The sequence below is a fragment of the Lynx rufus genome, unplaced genomic scaffold (genome assembly GCF_022079265.1).
Source record: "Lynx rufus isolate CCGP_SWC_20201006 ecotype Redwood Valley unplaced genomic scaffold, mLynRuf1.p SCAF_3, whole genome shotgun sequence".
NCBI classification, from domain to species: Eukaryota; Metazoa; Chordata; class Mammalia; order Carnivora; family Felidae; genus Lynx; species Lynx rufus.
This window is the reverse complement of record NW_025814845.1, coordinates 180336975-180356961: the sequence shown is the minus strand read 5'-3', so window position 1 is coordinate 180356961 and position 19987 is coordinate 180336975. Positions and strand designations below refer to the sequence as shown.

Below are 19987 nucleotides of genomic sequence, written 5' to 3'. Positions count from 1 at the left end.
TACGGCGTAGATGAGTATGGGAGACGGATAAGTAAAATTTCAATGGTAAGAGTAATAACTGATTAACTTGGGGGAAAAGAGGAAAGGAGAAGGTATATTACTTTATGTAAAAACAGAAGAGCAGTGAGGTAGGCCTCCAGATTCAGTAGAGACTATAGATTATCTATGAATTCACATCAAGAGTGGAAACCAAATTGGAAATCATACGGAAGACAGTAAAAATCCTGAGCTTGTTTAAAGTGATAATCACTGGAAATGATCAAAATGTGATGATCAGTGAACTGTTTGGGTTTGGATAGATTGCACTTATGTTTTGGACTGGGTCCCATCATTAGAAACGAAGGTACAAGGGAATGGAGGGACTTCCAAAGCTATTTATTTTTTTTTTTTAATTTTTTTTTTCCAACGTTTATTTATTTTTAAGACAGAGAGAGACAGAGCATGAACGGGGGAGGGGCAGAGAGAGGGGGAGACACAGAATCGGAAGCAGGCCCCAGGCTCTGAGCCATCAGCCCAGAGCCCGACGCGGGGCTCGAACTCACGGACCGCGAGATCGTGACCTGGCTGAAGTCGGACGCCTAACCGACTGCGCCACCCAGGCGCCCCGCTATTTATTTTTTTAAGGCAGTAATCACTTGTAGAGATTTAGAAACTAGGTCACTACGAGCGTGTGTGTGCACACGTGTGCTCACTGAAAACAATATTCGGCCTCTTATCCCATGGCTTAAACACTTTTACCATCTTTGAATCTTTAACCTAATTCAGGAATAAGTAAGTTAAATGAATGCCCAAATCAGTAAATGTTGTTTGAGAGAAAGGCTTCCAAGCGATACCAGCATGATGCCTATCAAGGACAGACCAAACATCAATTTGAGGGAAAAAAAGAACACCAGCACAAAATAAGAGAGGTGGGAATTCATCATGTCCATTGTTCATAGAAAGGGCTGTAAGACTGCAAAATTAAATGCCAGTTTCCAGCAGGGCCACTGATGGTAGAGTCTGGAAGGTGTGTGTGGCCGCTGAATAGGCTTCTTTAAAAAAAAATAAAATGCACTTTCCGTCTTCCCCCTAGAAACAATTGCAAGTGAAATCTGGCTAATATGAGCACCATATGCAGTTTTCAGAAAAGGGAATAAAAAAAAAAAACAAAACCAACTTCAGCTTTGTGTGTGAAGAACGTGGGCAAAGAGTAACTTTTTGGTAGCAAAATCAGCTGCCAGTCCCCTGACCTCTGCTCCATGGGCGTCTTTAACTACCTAACCAGCCTACAGCAATCTGTAGGCACCCAGATTAAGCTGGGCATGTTTTTATGTTGCTATGCTTTATGAACGTCCTTGTTCACTATTCTACTTTTATACATATTTTTCCAAATTTTATTTCTTTTATTTTACTATCGAAGCACGGTTGACATACAATACAAGTTTCAGGTGTAGAGCAGAGTGATTTGACAACTCTATACGGTACTCAGTACTCACCATGAGAATGTAGTCACTGTCGGTCCCCATATGTCATCACAGTGTTATTGACTATATTCCCTGTGCTGCACTTTTCATTATCATGAGATACCATATTGCATGGGAAATGCCAAATAGTCAAGGAAGGAGGAGACAGAGGGTAGAGATAACAAAGAATAGGGTTTTGGATGGGGGAAGGCAGAGTTAGAGCGGTACAATTTGATAAGCTTCTCTGCTTGAGTATAGTGCCACTGCAGAGACAAATCTAGGTATCTGTTCATTTATCTCAAAGGCTTTACACCCTGACTGCCTTGACCCCCTCACCTCAACTTGTCAAGTCAAGGCAAGTGTAATTTTCTCTTTGTACTGGGATTACAGAGCAGTGTGTCCCTGGTTGATTTCTATATGCCAGTGGGAAATGAGAATACATCAGCAGTTAAGTAGAGATTTCCTTAGAAAAGTATAGAGCATACCATGAAGACAGAGGATGCGACCAAATTAGAATGGGGAGACAGAAAATATAGCCAGAATGGACGAGAAAGGTTGCCGCATCAGAAACAAGGCCCAACACCCAAAGGAAAACCAAGCCAATGTCTTGAAAGGAGAAGTAATAAACATCGTGAAAAACTTTATGACTATATATTTAACCTCATCATAATTCAAAAACCAAATAAATAGAATGATGTATTATGTATTGACTCTTAACTCTACAAACCTAAATATGTTGAAGGTACCCAGCATATTTGGGTGCAAAAGTAGATACTGATATATGATGAATAAGGTTTAAAAAATAGTGCCATATATTTGGGGACACTGTGGCAGTATTGAACAAAAAGCTTAGCATTTAGTCCCTCTGATCAGACCTATTTTCCAAGCAGCTGTCCTATAGAAGCACTTGTACAAATATGTTAAAAAAAAAAAATATATATATATATATATATAAAATTCATTACAACATTGCTTAAAGAAGTAAAAAGAGTATGCAGCTCAAAACTTGATCTCTAGGAATCTTGCATTATGAAAAATATATAAATATAATTCCACTAAATCATTGAAAATAGTCTCTGAATATTTTAATAGGTAAAAATCTTTAATATGTTATTGAGTGAAAAGTGAAAACATATTCTAAAATGTATGATATCATCTGTTCACAATCTATGTATGGACGTATGTATATAAATACACACAATATATATGTGTATTTGAAAACAAAATGATGTCTGAAATACATAAATCATAAACATTGAAAGTAAGATATTATTAAAATTCTAGTTGAGATTTTACTGAATATTTTTTTAATATATTTAAAAAAATTTTTTTAATGTGTATTACTTTTGAGAGAGAGAGAGAGAGAGACCAAGCAGGGAAGGGGCAGAGAGAGAGGGAGGCACAGAATCCAAAGTAGGCTCCAGGCTCCGAGCTGTCAGCACAGAGCCCGATGCGGGGCTCGAACTCATAGACTGCGAGATCATGACCCGAGCTGTAGTCGGCCGTCCAACTGACTGAGCCACCCAGGCACCCCGAGATTTTACTGAATATTAAAACCTATCTTGAATGTTCATTATCACTGAGAATTGTAACATTAAACTTTATTATTGCTACAAAACAGTTTAATGTACAAATTCTGTCAAATTCATAGAATATGTAGGTACTCAAAGTACAGTACAAAGAAATTTCACTTCTGATAAAAATCATACAAGCTTTTGTTTCATTTTCAGCAATTTGACATGCATACATTTAGGAATCGAAGCATACCTTGGATATATTCAACTAATTTTGTGGGGACATAGGGTGTAAAAATTCAGCCATTCGGTTAAAAGAGGAAATGCTTCAAAGCCAAAAAATTACTGGCTTAGCACAGTTCTCTAATTTCTACATTCTTATTCCATAATGTTCTATAGTATTTTTGTTTAAAAAAAAAAAAAAAACACCTGACTTCCAGGGCTTCTTAAACTTACATATTGATAATTATGTATGTAATAAAAATTGTGGGTGCTTGCTTATGTTTCACAGGACATGAGTAGATTAGAGGAGCGTGTGTACAATGCATCAGCAGAAATTATGTCTATGAAAGAAAAACAAGTGAATTTGGAACAGGAAATAAAAGGAGAAGTGAAACTACTGAATAATATCACTAATGATCTCAGACTGAAAGATTGGGAACACTCTGAGACGTTGAAAAATATCACTTTAATTCAAGGTAAAATATTTTCTCATTCCTCCAGAAAATGATATATTAAAATGTACTGATATGTGCAGAGATTTGGTGTTTGAAATCTTATGGTATAAATTAGTTTTTGAACATATGTTTACTACAAATGTCCAGAGAAAGGAAGTTTGAGATCTCATCGAGACATGGTAAGATATCAGCATCTTGGTATTCTTTAAATGAAAATGTTAAAAAAAAAAAGTCTTTAAGGTCTAATGAGTCATTATTCAAAATATCCCATATTAATGAAAATGAATACAAGTTTTCTGTAAGGCACCAAATTCTCTTCCTGTCCACAGATCAAACCTTTTTTCTGTTTTTCAAAACTTTCAAAACTTTCAAAACTTCCAGATTCTTTTTTACTTTTTACCTGACTGTATTCTTAATTAGAAAGGCTTTTGAACTCCGCAAACTAACAATAAATTTGTCAATTTCTTCTTTCATTCCTGTTGGTAAACCACAGTAAATTGAATCTTACTGATTTTTAAATTAATATATACATACTATATATTTTTACTCTAAATTTTATTTCTTTTTTAAATATTTTCCCATATTTTACTTTGTGTTAGGTTTGTCTTCTATAAGGAACACTTTTTTTTTTTATTAAAGATTTTATTTGGGGGACACCCGGGTACCTCAGTTGGTTAAGCATCTGACTTCAGCTCAGGTCATGATCTTGTGGTTCGTGAGTGTGAGCCCGCCTACACTGGGCTCCCTGCTGTCATCACAGATCCTTGGTCTTCCTCTCTCTCTCTGCCCCTCCCCTGTTTGTGCACACACGCGTAAGTGTGTGTGTGCACGCACGCAAGCATGCTTGTTTTCTCTTCCCCTTTCTCAGATAAATAAACTTTAAAAAAAAAAAGAAAGATTTTATTTTTAAGTAATCCCTACACCCAAGTGGGGCTGGGATCGAGAGTTGTGCGCACTACCCACTGAGCCAGCCAAGAACTCTTAAAAATATGCAATCTAACCTTTCTTTTTTTCACTGTATCTATTTCTAACATCTTATTTTGTGCTGCTTTTGTCCAGTTCTATGGTCCCTTTGCTTTCCTTTTCTTGTCTATTTTCAGATTGAGATTTTTCTCCATGAATTTTTCTTTCTGCAAAAGTCACCAAGAAGATTTTGGAGACTTTTTAATCTATTCCTATTTTGTTGATAGTTGTTCTTGAGTTTTATGTTAAAGTTTAAAGTTGATGTATAGCTTCACCTCAACCCTAAAGATCCAAAGAACTTAAAACACTGTATCTGATGACCCCTTTCCCTGGTTTCCTGCTGTTTTTGAGTATAGTTTATTTCTATCTTATCCAGTTTAAAAAGAAAGTTAAGAATTTAGTCAGTATATACATACAATATTTATTAAAATTTGCACGTAAGTTGATTAACTTTCCCTTCTTCTAAATGCACTTCAGACATCTCTTCTGGGATCATTTCCCTTCTTCCTAAAGTTTATCTTTTGGAGGTTCATTAAGTGAAAGTCCAAATGGTGAGATCTTTGGATTTCATTTTCTCTGTTTTGTCCTTGATGTTCAAAATTGTTCTAGTACATACGTATACAACAGCTCTTCCTGTTATTTCTACCAGTATTTGGAAGATATTTCCCTGGCTTTTTGGCTTTCTTTGCTGTGTTAAAAATGATTGCTCCGAATCTGCTCGTCATTCTTCTTGTCTTTATTACCTGCCGCTTCACTAATTGTGTTTCTTATATTGAGAATTGATTCGTATCACATTTGTTTTACTTCTCCTGTTTGTAAATTTAGGTCGATCACAAGTTCAGGAACGTTTTCAGCATCAGTCTCTTCTAATACTGTTCTTCACAAACGTCTGTACTCTTTGTTCTGTGATTCTACCTCAATTCATGCTAGGTCCTCTTACTTGAGTCTGTTAAAACTATTTTATGATCTTAACCCTTTTATTCTATTAGTAATTAACAGAAATCCATGAGGTTTTTATTACATAACACTAGGAAAAAATATTTTCAGTCTAATATACAAGTATTTACAGGGGAAAAAATTAAAGCAAGTCCCAGAAGACTAATTTTTGTTTCTAATGCTCATAATTTAGCAAAAGTAAACCATGTGTATTTATAGCTGCATACATATGTAATGAGAATTGGTAGCTTTTAAAGTGCAGGAAAGTGGGAACCACAAAATTCAAGTTAAAGTTTAGGTCTGAAAAGAAACAAGATGGATGAGATTGGGAAGCACCCAAATAGATACCTGTTTCTTGATTTGTGACGTTGCAGGAGTGTTCTCTTTATTATTGTGCTTTATAGCTGACTTATATAGAACACGTTGCTTCCATTCTTTAATTATTACATTAGAAAAGCTGATAAAGAAAAGTTTGAATGAATCAACATTCCCTCTAACAGTTAGATAACTCCACTTTGGATTTCAAATCAATATCCAAAATGTTATAAATCCGGAACCAAACCCTTGATTCTCGAGCATCCCTCCCCATACACTCTGCCAGTCTGTTGAGTTCCTGGGCTTATGTGTCAGCTGTATCAGTATCTAACTAGTTACTCACCCCAAGATCTCAGAAGCTGTCTTTGATGTCTTTCTGTTGCTTCCTACGTGTGATCCATGTATGCGTCCTGTTAACTCTTGTTACATACACTATTTCAAATAAAACCACGTCTCACTATCTCCTCTGTCACTATTATAATTCAAGCAACTATATTTGGCTGAGGCACTGCATCAGCTTCCTACTCATTCTCCCTAATTCTACTTTTAATCCATCCTACATAACGTAGAGCAAAAGAGTGGTATAAGAAATTAGTCGATAGTTTAGGTCTCATGCTGAAACCCTCCAATATTTTTCCTATCGACTTAGAATAAATCTGAAATCCTCCTTGGTTTCACACCCACCTACTTATCTGCCCTCATTTTCCCACTTCCCCTCTGGTATTCTCTCTGTCTGGCTCGGAAATCTGGAAGAATGAAAGTGCTACTAAAAAGTGTAAGTTCCTGAGGAGGAAGTGCTGCTTTCATTTCTTACTGTCCATCATGTACACTCCTGCCTTGTCTCTTGAAACGTTGTTCTCTTAGAACGCCGCTCCTTCTTGGATCCACTCAAGAACACTATTTTAGGGGCGATTTTTTTCCCTTCTCTCTTCTCATTTTCCTCCCCCCATCTCTTTATGTCATCATTTGCTTTAGCTTCCTCATAGTACTTACCACTGCGTGAAATTGTTTCATCTGTGCATTTGCTTATTTGTTTAGGATACATCTTCTCTGATAGCTCGTGAGTTTCATGAGGTTGAGTTTCACCTTTCTTGTCTATCTGTCTGTCTCCATTACCTGTTAGAGCGCTTTCTGTGCAGTGGGCGAGCAATTATATATGTGCTGAATAAATAAGCAAAACTGGCACTTTCTTCTCCTTAAGTCACACTTTGTAATAGCAGTGTCTTGGGTAAACTTTTCTTACCACTGCTCTACCAGACTATTGAAATAGTCTCCCAATCATTTCCTTCCCCAATCTTTCAGACTGTAATTCTATCTGCATTCTTGGTAAAATGCAGTCTTCCTGAAGAGAAAAAACCCTCGATTATAAGCTTCTCTATCACTTCCTCATTCTGTGTTTCTCTCTGCAGCACTCAGGATCTTGTCTAATGTGTATTTAACCACTTTTCAATACCTGATTTCCTCCCTCTTCCCTTTGTGATACCAAATACTTCAATTGGTTCAATTATGATTCTAACATACCAAGTACTTTTTATATCCTGACTCATGCCTTTGCCTTTGCTTGAAATATCTTCTCTTCCCTTTGTATCTGAAAATATCCTATCTTTCATTCAATGCCCATCTAATATCTGAAGCCTTCTCTAGTTCCATCAGAGTAATACTTCCTGACATCTACATCTTGTTTAATATTGAACATTAGGTATTCTTTCATAAGAGAAATCTTCACATGATAGTCATACCTAAAAGTATCTCACATTGTCTTCTAGTTCACTGTTGCCGCTTCCTGAAAACAATACATCCCTTAAAACCAGGGACTATTTTTTATATTCTCTACCACATATAAGCATAAAACAAATGTTGAATAAATACCCTTGAAATTATAACCCAAGAAAAATCAATTGTACACGCTAATGAGTGCTTTATCACTTGCTGGTTGTAGGATTTTCCATCTTTGGGTCCCTCCTCTTAATATCAACACCTGCTATGTAATCATGAAGATAAAAGAGACAAAGATATTTTAACATATTTATCAAGTAATTACAGTCATTAGAGTCTTAAGGACTAAGTGGAATTTCATCATTGAAATCATGAAGTAGAGTTTGGTAGGGAGTGAGACATAGCATGATTTAAAGAATCGAAGTCAGTGAACATTCAAGGAGAGGAGTTAAGAGAAATAAAATACAATATGGCTCAGTGGTGAGAAGAGAGAATGTGATGTTTATTTGAAATGAGATTTTAGACAAATGTTCCTTGGAGGATCTAAAATCATACGTATATTCATACATGTGTATATTCATATCAAGGAAGAAGAATAAACAATTGGTAGAATTTAAACTTGGATATTTGTACAACTAGTTACCGTGATTTTAAAGAACTGGTGTGTTTTTCACCATGAGGTAAAAGAAAAATTCATCCCAGAAAAAAAGTGGGAAAACAGAGCCAAAAGTGAAGTCAATTAAACACGGAACAGTGTAGCCTAGAATGTCAGGAAAGAAGTGGTCTAGTTCTGGTTTTACCTGACTAGCCTTTAAAACCTTGGACAATTTACTCTCTCTGACCTCTCTACGTATGTTTGACTAAGAAACCTCTAAGTCCTCTTCCAGATTAAAGATATCTAAGTCAATGAGCATGAAAACTAAAAGAAAAAAAAAAAGAGAGAGAGAGAGAGGCAGGTTTAAGAACCAATAGCCAAGAAGATTTGGCAGATTTTTATGATGATCTAAACAGAAGGCAAGATTAAGACTGAAGTAGAAAATATATGATCATAATGAATAGGACATGGAGAAGCATAGCTCTGGAAATTTAGGCAGACATTATTAGTTCTTTGGTATCATCTGAGGATTTTAAATGGTATGATATGCCTGGGTTTGCTTTTCCAGTGAACTGTATAATTTTGATCTCTGGTATTTATGGTTACTGAGTATTCTAAATCAGTTCTTTTTTGTGGCTATCTAGAAATCTTAGTTTTCGTTTAAAAAAAATCATAGGGAGGGAGGTAAGTAATGGATTTTGTATGTGTGTTTTATAGAGGGAATTGTCCTTGGCAAATTATCGCTGCAGTGTTTATGAATTATCCCTGTAACTCTGGGGTTAGGAGGCATTAAATTTGAAGAAAACTAGTGTGAATTCTTATATGGCTTCTTGAACTAGAGCAAATCAGACATTTTGGGCAATATTAATCTAGTCTTGACATCGGTTAGCAAGGGAGCTGACAGGTAGCATTATGTCCATTTATTGATGCACAGAGGTGGTTATTGATGTGATTATGGAATAGAATTTTGAGAGACTAATAATTCAGAACAAAGAAGGCAACTGCAAAGAAACGAAGTCTCCTGACTTTAAGTTCTTCGTTCTTTTTTCCGTAACATGGCGGAATAGATAGCTATATTTCTGTATAGTTGATGGAGATAGTATTTTTTTTAAGCTGGAACTTAAGGAAATATGAAGGTGAAATAGACACAATCCATTCCAACCAGATAAAAAAAAAAAAGTCTAGAATAGTCCAGCTGCAGGATGATTAGGATGTGAGCTACAGCAGGGATGGAGAGGAGATACCACTTTTGTAAGGTAGCATGAGAGCATTATATTCACAGTGTTCTTAAAAAGTCTACACACAAAGCTTAGAGAAAACTGGTATATGATCTGTATACTTCTATCCCACCAAAATATGTAAAAGACACTAAAAATATTTATTGAGATACTTCCCACATTTCGGTCTAGGCAGTGGAAGAGATATAACAATGTATAAAGATGAAACATAATAAGTGAGATTAATGTTACATGAAGAATAAAATAACAATAAAAATGTAACATCCCACACACCCAGCTAGAATTCTTTAAGGTTTACTTGGTTTTCTTACTCTGGCAGTCAGAAACTTGGTATCAGTATTTTATATAAAAATACAGAGAAGGATCTTTGGCTCAGAATTATATAAAATAACACAGAGGTGTTTGTTATGATTGGATTAATTCTCCAACATTAGAGCTGTATACAGTTACTCTACACAGTTACCTGCAACATAAGTGTAAGGATTGTGTTTGTGAAAGAGTTCTATTTCCTACTTGCTGAATAAATGGTGAGCACTTTTTTTTTTCTTTTAAATGTTTATTCTTGAGACAGAGAGAGACAGAGCATGAGCAGGGGAGGGGCAGAGAGAGAGAGAGAAAGGGAGACACAGAATACAAAGCAGGCTCCAGCTTCTGTGTTTCAAACTCTTGGACCACAAGATCATGACCTGAGGCAAAGTCATATGCTTAATGAACTGAGCCACCCAGGCGCCCCAAGTGGTGGACACTCGTAATCACAGAAGCTAAGAGCCTAGATATACTCTATGGGTCCCTTGTTTCTTGTCTCACACGTTCCCTTTTCCTGAAATGTCTGTGTCTTGCTCTAGAGCTCTAATTACTAAATCAAAATCTTTCCTTGTGCACTTTTTTTTTTTTAAACCACCCTTGAGTACTGTGGATTTGCTTCCTTTCAGTTTGCTCAGCAAAATCTGGGCTGCAGATTGAGTCTTTCCATCCTGCTTGCCTTAACTTTGTCACTGTATAGAGATGACTGAACCACAGCTGTGTTCTTGGTGGTGGACGTATAACCCCTGCTGTTGGGAATGTCTGCCTTCTGCATGGAATGGAAGATGTGTACAGATTGATGTAAAACCGTGACATTTATTGTGCAACATCAAAATATGTGTGTCCAACATTAAGCCAAAGCTTAGGAGAATTTGTTTACGTGATTATATGGAAAAAAAAATAGGCAGGCAAACAAAACAAAACAAAAAGTACAGACACAGGAAATAAATATTCTCTCAAGATGATAGAATTATGGGGGTGCCTGGGGAGTTCACTTGGTTGAGCATCTGATTCGATTTTGGCTCAGGTCATGATCTCGTGGTTTGTAGGATCGAGCCCTACATTGGGCTCTGTGCTGACAGCATGGAACCTGCTTGGGATTCTCTCTTTCCCTTCCCTCTGCTCTTGCTCTCTGTCTCTCAAAATAAATAAATTTCTAAATAAAAAAGATGACAGAATTATGAATTATATTTTTTCTAGGCTTTTATATTTCTTATAATAAGTTGCATTGCTTTTATAACAAAAATGCAATAAAATATTACTGCCCCATGTTGCATATGAAGATAAAGGGACATTGTGCCACTGAGAAGAACAATGGTGTCCTAAAAACTGGGGAAGGAAGGTTCTAAAATCTAAGTTGGACCTTGAAAAATGGAACAGATCAGAGAAAATGGAGAGAAGCAGGGATGGGACTTCAAACAAAACAAAGAAAATGAATAGAATATACTTTTTCATGAGACAATCTTTATTTATATGGCCCTCTCTTCAAATTCTTCAGGTATTTTATTTCCCACCTGAGTAAAACTTGTCAACAAATGCTCTCTAACCAGTGATGCAAAGTATAGTTGTGTATCATCCTTGGGCTATGTATTTGGCTGAACAACAGCGGTTGAAAATGCCTCTTTTAGTTTTTTAAATAATGTTTTTAAATGTTTGTTTATTTATTTTGAGAGAGAGAGAGAGAGAGGGAGAGAGAGAATCCCACGGAAGCTCCACACTCAGTACAGAGCCTGACATGAGGCTCAATCTCAGAACCGTGAGACCATGACCTGAGCCGAAATCAAGAGTCGGATGCTTAACCAACCAACTGAACCACTCAGCCACCCCAAAATGCCTCTTTTAAAGGATCTGTATTTATTATTCTATGGTATATCCAAGATTGTTTCTTCCTTTTGGAGTTGAAAGGAAAATTGTAGAGTGTTCTGCATTAAGTGAAGGGGTTAATACTTGTCCTGTGCGGTCCATGTAGAAGAGGGGATACTAGCAGTGTTACCTTAAATTTCCAAAGTGCCATCATTCTAAAGAGGTGATCACTAGGTTTCTGTTTTGCCAGGCATAGAAATTTCAAAGACTACATCAGTATTGATCAAATTCAGTGTTCAGGGGTCTTTGGGGAAATTGTGAGGCCAGGCAGTCAAACTTTTCCCTGAGACCTCTCCAACTTATTTTGTAGTGTCTATATCTATTTAGTCATTCTACTTGATACAACTCTATTGATCTATTTAGTCATTCTACTTGATAAAACTCTAGTTGAACAATACAGGGGTTAGGGGCACTGATCTCCTGTGCACTTGAAAATGAGTGTATAACTTTTGACTCTCCCCAAACTTAACTACTGATAGCCTACCGTTGACCAGAGCCTTACCAATAAAAATCAATTGACACATATTTTGTAAGTTATATGTATTTTATACTGTATTCTTACAACAAGGCTAGATAAAAGAAATTTTATTAAGAAAATCATAAGCAAGAGAAAATATATTTGCAGTACTGTAGTGTATTTGTCCAAAAAAAAGTCTGCATGTGAGAGGACCCATAGTTTAAACCCATGTTGTTCAAGGATCAACTGTGTTTTACTTGAAAAAGTATTCTTTTACTCATTTTCACCTCCCTACCTTTCCCCATGTCTCTTCCACTTACCCAGAATTCTCTTTCACCTCATTCTATCCATTCTTCAAACTACCTTTCAACTCCTACTCTGTCAATAAAGGCTTTTCAACCATTGCCACTCCTGCTAATTTACATCTCTTTAACAAATGTCTGAGTTTGCCATTTTCAACAATATGGGTTTTGGTTGTCTACTATGTGTGGATCACACATGATTGATAGGTCCTTACTTACACATTTTCCAGGTAGCACCTAACTGAATATAATGAAATCTGCCTAGTATGTATAGAGTACTGATGTGGGTTTATGCTGTCATTGACTCAGTGTCTTTCTCTGCTCCTGGGTTCTAAGAACCTCGAAAAGTGGTAGCCACACATAATTATGTAATACATAATTAGGTTGTCTATTTTAGGGCTATCTCCTCCTTATCAGGATAGAACATTGCACTCCTCTGTAGCAGGGCATGCCTCCATTCTGGAAGGTCAGTCTTACTCATGTTAATTGCACAACAAAGAAAAGACTGGATTTACTTACAGAATTGTCTTTTTTTTTTTTTTTAATGTTTGTTTATTTTTGAGAGAGAGAGACCACAAGTCGGGGAGGGGCAGAGAGAGGGGAATAGAGGGGAAGTGGGCTCTGCACTGACAGCAGTGAGCCCAATGTGGGACTCAGACTCACAAACCATGAGATCATGACCTGAGCCAAATCCGACACTTAACCGACTGAGCCACCCAGGCGGCACTACTTATAGAACTGTCTTGAAACGTGACAGATCCATTTTACCTATGTTTTCAAACTTTGACCAATAATTGTAATTTATTTTTTAAAGGTCCTCCTGGACGCCCAGGTGAAAAAGGAGATAGGGGTCCTGCTGGAGAAAGTGGTCCACGAGGCATTCCAGGTGCAATAGGTATGGTAATAGTAACCGCTTAATCATACACTATAGGGCCAGGTAATATGTATGTGTGTAGGGGAAAATGGTTATTCGATTTTTCTCCTGTGGAGCGTGTGCGTGTGTGTGTGTGTGTGTGTGTGTGTGTATTAAGGGGGATATTAAGTATTTTCCAGCAGCCTGATCACTATAATGCACCATATGTAACTGCTTTAGGTTTTTGAAAAAAGTTAAATGCTTTAGCCAGAGTTACCATATGGGGTTTTCAAGAAGTCTGGGGAGTGCTGTCCATGTCCTTGATCACACATAGTGTATGGCAGACCTAGCTTTAGGTCACATGAAGAGAATACGAAAATCATCTTCACATTGAATATATTTGCATTATATATATAATGTGTGTGTGTGTGCGTGTATATATATACACATATGTATATATACGTGTGTATATATATGTAAAATGTAATGTATATATGTAAAATATATATTAAATGTATATAAATATAAATAATACATATACTATAGATGTATATATATGTGTCTATGTATATACATGTGTGTGTATGTGTATGTGTGTGTGTGTATATATATATACACACGTATACATATACACACACACACATACACACGTATACATATATACGTATATATGTACGTATATATGTACATGTATATATATGTGTGTGTATATGTATGTATATATGTATATATGTATGTATATATATGTATGAATGTATATATATGTATGTATGTATGTACGTATATGTATGTATATATATGTATATGTGTACATATACACACGTATACATATATACACACACATATACACATATGTATATATACGTGTGTATATATATGTAAAATGTAATGTATATATGTAAAATATATATTAAATGTATATAAATATAAATAGTACATATACTATAGATGTATATATATGTGTATGTGTATATATATGTGTGTGTGTATGTGTATGTGTGTGTGTGTGTGTGTGTGTATATATACATACACACACACACACACAGACACACACACACACATCTCAAAGGAATTTGGATTCCTTGTAGAGTCCTTAACTGGAATATATCTGCTTAAACTTAAGAAATCTAAATGTAAGTATTGACTAGACTACAAATGACTTCTACCTTCATTGTCAGCCACTCTCTGTATTTTGCTTCAAGCAAAATAGTTTTAAATTATTTTCCTCTGTTGATGTTGTAATCTTGAAAGCAGTATTTTGAGAGAAGATAATAGAAGACAGAAAGGAGAAAGAGCATGAACTCTCCTTGCTCTCAAAAACATAAAGGAGACAAGAACAATAGCATGATTGTCATGTTATTCTTCACTAGAAATCAAATACCCACATGATCTTTGAAAGGGGGGAGTATACCGCTTGGCTTAATTATATCTAGGATGGGCTGTGCCGCCCAAAACATGTCTAAATACCATGTACTTCATCCTATTATTCTGTCTTTGGTTGTATAAAATGTTCTTCTTTCTGATCAATATATTGACTAGCCCGGGTTACATCAGAAAACTAGTGTTTAAAAATGAAAAACCTGAATGTGACACCTCTGACCTTGGCATCATTATACTTAAAAGGCCAATGCATAGTTTACATGAAAAAGGCTTTAAAATTGTTTAAAATCTATTTGTGTACCTATTTATTTTATTACATATGTATACACAATATATACATAATTTTTTCTATTAGGCAGGTTGCTGGTATGCCTTTGAAAATATTGCCAGGTAAGATTCTTTATTCAGAAAAATCTTTCTCCTTGACTAGCAATCCAGAGATCTTACCAATGGCGCGTTAATGTCATAGCAGGGGAAGTAACCAGTATTCTATCAGCTGTCAGAGCTGCTATTGTCAAAGGTCTGTCAGCTCCTCCATTACAGACTGCAATTGTCAAAGCTTTATAACTCAACCATGTAAGTTCAGTCTGGGCTACAACTTGCTGTGCAAAACTTCATCTTGGGAGAATCTTTTGCACCTGTTTCTGAACTATGGATGTATGAAATAGAAAAAGGGATTTAAAAGTTTCAGCTTTTGTTAATACCCTGAGCAGATACCATTGCAAAGCTGCTCTGATTCTTTTAGTGAGGGTTTAGTCTGTTGCCGTTGGTACTGCTCTTTTACGCAAATAGGCATTATGTAGTTTCTCATGTAAGAGAGTTAGATTTCATTGTTGGGTTATAAGTTGACTCTGGTAGATTATTAAGTTGCCATTTGGTCTGGTGCACTGCAGCAAAAGTATTCAGGTTACCAGGCATCTGTCTTAATGGATTCTTCCTCGCTTGAGTGGTACATTCTGTTTTGTTTGCTGCCAGATTACCTAATTGCTCAATATGGGTACTAGAATCAGGAAGTAAAGAGTATATGATGAACAGTCATGATAATTCTACTTCCTGATTACAGCAAGTTCATTGACATCTCACGAATACGTGCAGTCGAGCTTATTAAACTCTGCTTGACCAACTAACTCAAAGTCCTCTAGATTCACAACCGTGGTCTCTAAACCTGACAAACTTTAATGATTATTCTAGTGGCCTGAATAACCAATTCATTAATATACTGCAGTAGATACTCAGGTACGGGCTGGGTATTATGTTAAAATGTGCTGTATCTCAAATAACAGAAATTTCAGAGTGCTAGTTCCTTGGAAGCATGCCAGGGAGAATGACCTATGCCTTTTACTCAACAAAATCTTTGCTGAGCACTTTTCCTGTTCCTTGTGCGTTCTACAAGGCCTTGTGGATCCTATACTCAGAGGTTGAGAATTTCTGCCTGCACAAAACTTCCAGTATGATAAGTAATTCTATAAACGATGAATGTCATGGTAGAGGATTCTTGACATCCTCTGAGATCCTTTGGGGGCACTTCTGGGTTATTCCCCCATGACAATAGTGCTTTTAGGAAAGGACGCTGAATTAGATGCTGTAGTATCCTTTCTGTAGCCATCTACTAGGCTGTTTCTGCCCATGCGATCAATAACAGGGTAGCCTGACCTGTAGGCATGGGAGCGCTACCTACACGAGACGCCTTGAGAGGGAACCAAAGGGTCCATTGGCTACAAAACATTGATCATTATCCAGTGCTGTTTACTTTTTCTGACATAGCTTGAATTTTCTTCCATAAGAATCATGCTTCTGGAAGAGAAAATGAAGTCCATCTAACTGTGGTTATTGAAGGACAAGAACTGCATTTCATTTATCTTTATATCTACCCATGTCTTTACCCCACCCACCCCTCTTCTTCCAGTCTGTGGCCCAAAAAGCTTTATCCCCCAGCCTGGAACCAGGACAGTGCTCCCCAAAATATGCATTTGAGTAAGGAACATTGCTGGCTGCAGACTCTTGCTATGAGTGTAGAAAGCAGGTTTCTTTGGGAGGTAACTAATTATGCCAATGAATCCAAAAATGTCTGCAAATTATGTACATACCATTAAATAAAATTAAATTAGCAGCCTTGACAAAAAGCTGGTGAAAATAATGATTATATTACAAAGAAGAACATCAGGGCACCTGGGTGGCTCATTCGGTTGAGTGTCCTACTCTTGGTTTCGGCTCAAGTCATGGTCTCATGGTTCGTGAGATCGAGCCCCACATCAGGCTCTGTGCTGACAATTTGGAGCCTGCTCAGGATTCTCTCTCTGTCCCCCCCTTTCTTTCTGCCCCTCCCCCACTCACACACACAGATGCACGCATGTTCTCTCTCTCAAAATAAATAAAAATAAAGAAGTATCATTAAATACACAAGTCACATAACTCTACAGGTCATACAGAGTCTGCCTAAATATCTCCCATAATGGAGGTCTAATGATCAAGTGATTTCTATGAAAGTATCACATGGCCTTCATTTATGGATTCATTTGTTCACCCACTGAAAATGTGACATAATTCCTAGTTGAAGAGCTGTATTCTGAGCGTCACCAAAATGTATTCAGTAAGCCATTATTGGAGAGGTTTTTCCTGATCCCCTTGCTAGGCATCCTCTATTACATTTCTCTCTTTTTTCTAAAATTATCATCTCCAAAATCACCTTCTTTCTTGATTTGTTAACTTTCTTGCTGTATGTCTCCACAGTGGAAGATCTGTTCAGATAAGAACCTGTGTAACTCCAAGAACATATAGGGACTGACATAATATGTGTGCTCAGTGTATCTTTGTTGAATTAATGGAGAAAATTGTAAAAATGAGAGTTACCCGTGAGCAGCATTCTATAAAGAGTGGGCAGTGGCCTAAGATTTAAAAAAAGAGAGAGAAAGAATTTATAGTCGGTGTTTTTATATGTAAATTTGAGTGACCTTTTAATAACTGTAAGTACAGATACTGACTGTCTTCCTTGGGTAATGAAGAAAGGTATAAGTATTAATCAATTAGCCCATCTTGAGAACTGACGATAATTCCTTTTTAGGCTGTATGCTATGAAATCCAGCTAGTAGATACTATAAGGTAGAGTGTGTTTGTGTGTGAGTTTGTGTGTGTATTCAATATATGAAAATAGCAATTTATGTATCATATATTGATATAGTTAGGTGTATATAGATTTATACATATACATTTATATATAATGCATATATACAGTATATCTATATTTATGTAAAGTAATGTATATTGAATTATTAAATTGAGGTGCCCTGACTTTACTCATATTTCTAAACATAATTTATCATTTTATTGCTTTGGATATCTGCTTAATATACAATGGAAGCAAAGTTTAGGCTGGCATAAATAATATTTCTTAACTATTTAAGAATGTTAAATTTTAACTTTAAACTTTAACTTAAATGTTGAACTTAACATTTCTTAAAGAATATTTAGCTCAATTTTAGGTATCTATATGAATGTACCTCAAGAAAAGATTTTTTTTTTTTTTTTTTTTTTTTTTTTTACTGAATTAAGTATGGATAAGTCCTGCCTCCTGGAACTTGTAAACTAACAACAATATATTAACAGATTGATTTTGGAAAAAGATGTATAGTTTTTAAATTTTTCATAGTGTGCTTCCCAAGGAGTTAACTGAAAATTGAATTAATAGAATCTCTGTGAACTGATAATAACATCTAAAATGAGATTTTTACAATAGTTTATTTCAAACTGCCGGACTCCAGGATGAAATAGTTTATTCTACTGGAAAATAACACTTTCATGTGCAGTTTTCATGGTCACTACAGTAATGGTGGGGGGCTATTTTCATTTAATCACATAAAATCCTGGGTTTGTATATTTATATAATATGCACCCATAAATGAATCTTTGTATAGTACACACACACACAAATGTGTATATATCACATATATATGGTCACATTATTGTTTGGGATTACAATAGAATGTGTAAAATCAAGTACATGAAAGAAAGCTTAATATATTCCAGCAGTAGGACCCAATTTTTTAAATATTTTTTTATACTTCTCATTGCTTGAGTTGTGTTTTTTCAGGAACAAATCTTAAGAATTCCATTTTCACCTTGTACATTTCAAAGTTACCATTTCAGCTATAGGCAGAATCCTGCCATTTGAGGATTCCTGATTGGATTACATAAGCGTTCTGGTTAAAACTCCAAAAATTTTTTTCTCATATGCTTTTTACTTGTGATAACAATATGTTTTTTATTGAGTATCTACATTGTACTAAACGCACTAATGTTTCTACCAACTGCTTATGTTGTTTATCAATGGCACCCATGAAATGTTATGATCGAATATTATCCCTACCTTTGGAAATTTGCCTATTATATATTCATTGACTTTCTTATACTCACCTATATGAAAAATGATTTATTTCCACTGTGTTTTTCTTCGTTAATGACATAGGTCCTCCAGGTCCCAAAGGTGATCGGGGAGCAATTGGCTTTCCTGGAAGCCGAGGATTCCCAGGACCAATGGGGAAGACCGGGAGGACAGGTGTGGTGATCATCTAGATGTTCTTTGTAGATAATGTAATATATACATGGAGCAGAGATACTTTCCCATAGTCTTGCATAACAAAAACAATAGCCATCCCAGCATGAACAACTGATACACATGTAGTTTGTCTTGTGGTCTGAAACATTTAGAAACTAATTTCTGTCTACCTGAGCAGTTTCTATGTCCCAAAGGAAAAGTCTTAAAAAAAAAAAAAAAAAAGACAACAGAGGATTTATAAACTCTACCCAACCGGAAATCACATGAAGAATGGTATCTATCTTAGAAGAAGAGAGTGGAAAGGCTCACAAAGAAAAACAAAGTATAAATATACTTTTAACTAAAATGGGCCAAACCCTGGGAAGTTACAGTCAGCAATCCACAGATAGGTCAGAAATCTTAGTCTCTGCAAGATAAGTTGGCTGCTATTATATATTAGTTCTTAATAATCTGCATGATTCAGGCTCTTTAAAATTTACATACGTGATGACATTATTTCTACTCCTTATAACAGTAGCCTAAGCTTGAATTGTGAGCTTTATAAGGAAATTTTAGAAGGAGAGAGGCTTATTGTTTCCTAATCTCAAAGAAAATTATGACAAAGGGTCATAATCACCTTATCATTGAGGTGGGTTTTTTTTTTTTAATCCATTTTCTTTTTTGGAGTAGTTTTAGGTTTATAGAAAAACTGCACAGAAAATACAGAGAGTTCCCATAAACCCACATCCAGTTTCCCTATTATTAACGCCTCGCGTCAGTGTGGTGCATTTATTAGAATTGATGAACCAATACTGATACATTATTATTAATTTAAGACCACAGTTTATATTAGAGTTCACTCTTAGTGTTATACATTCTGTGGGTTTTGACAAATATCTAAT

The 19987-nt window shown here is 35.9% G+C and overlaps 1 protein-coding gene across 2 annotated transcripts in view; it reads left to right on the top strand.

Annotated features, from left to right (window-relative positions):
• The window catches only part of MSR1 (macrophage scavenger receptor 1), an 82298-nt gene that overhangs the window by 22195 nt on the left and 40116 nt on the right, over positions 1 to 19987 (top strand). For both annotated transcript variants that reach the window (XM_047091711.1, XM_047091712.1), the window contains exons 5-7: positions 3468 to 3654; positions 13136 to 13216; positions 19017 to 19106. In XM_047091711.1, the coding sequence (XP_046947667.1) occupies positions 3468 to 3654; positions 13136 to 13216; positions 19017 to 19106 (358 nt within the window). The remainder of the gene's footprint in view (positions 1 to 3467; positions 3655 to 13135; positions 13217 to 19016; positions 19107 to 19987) is intronic.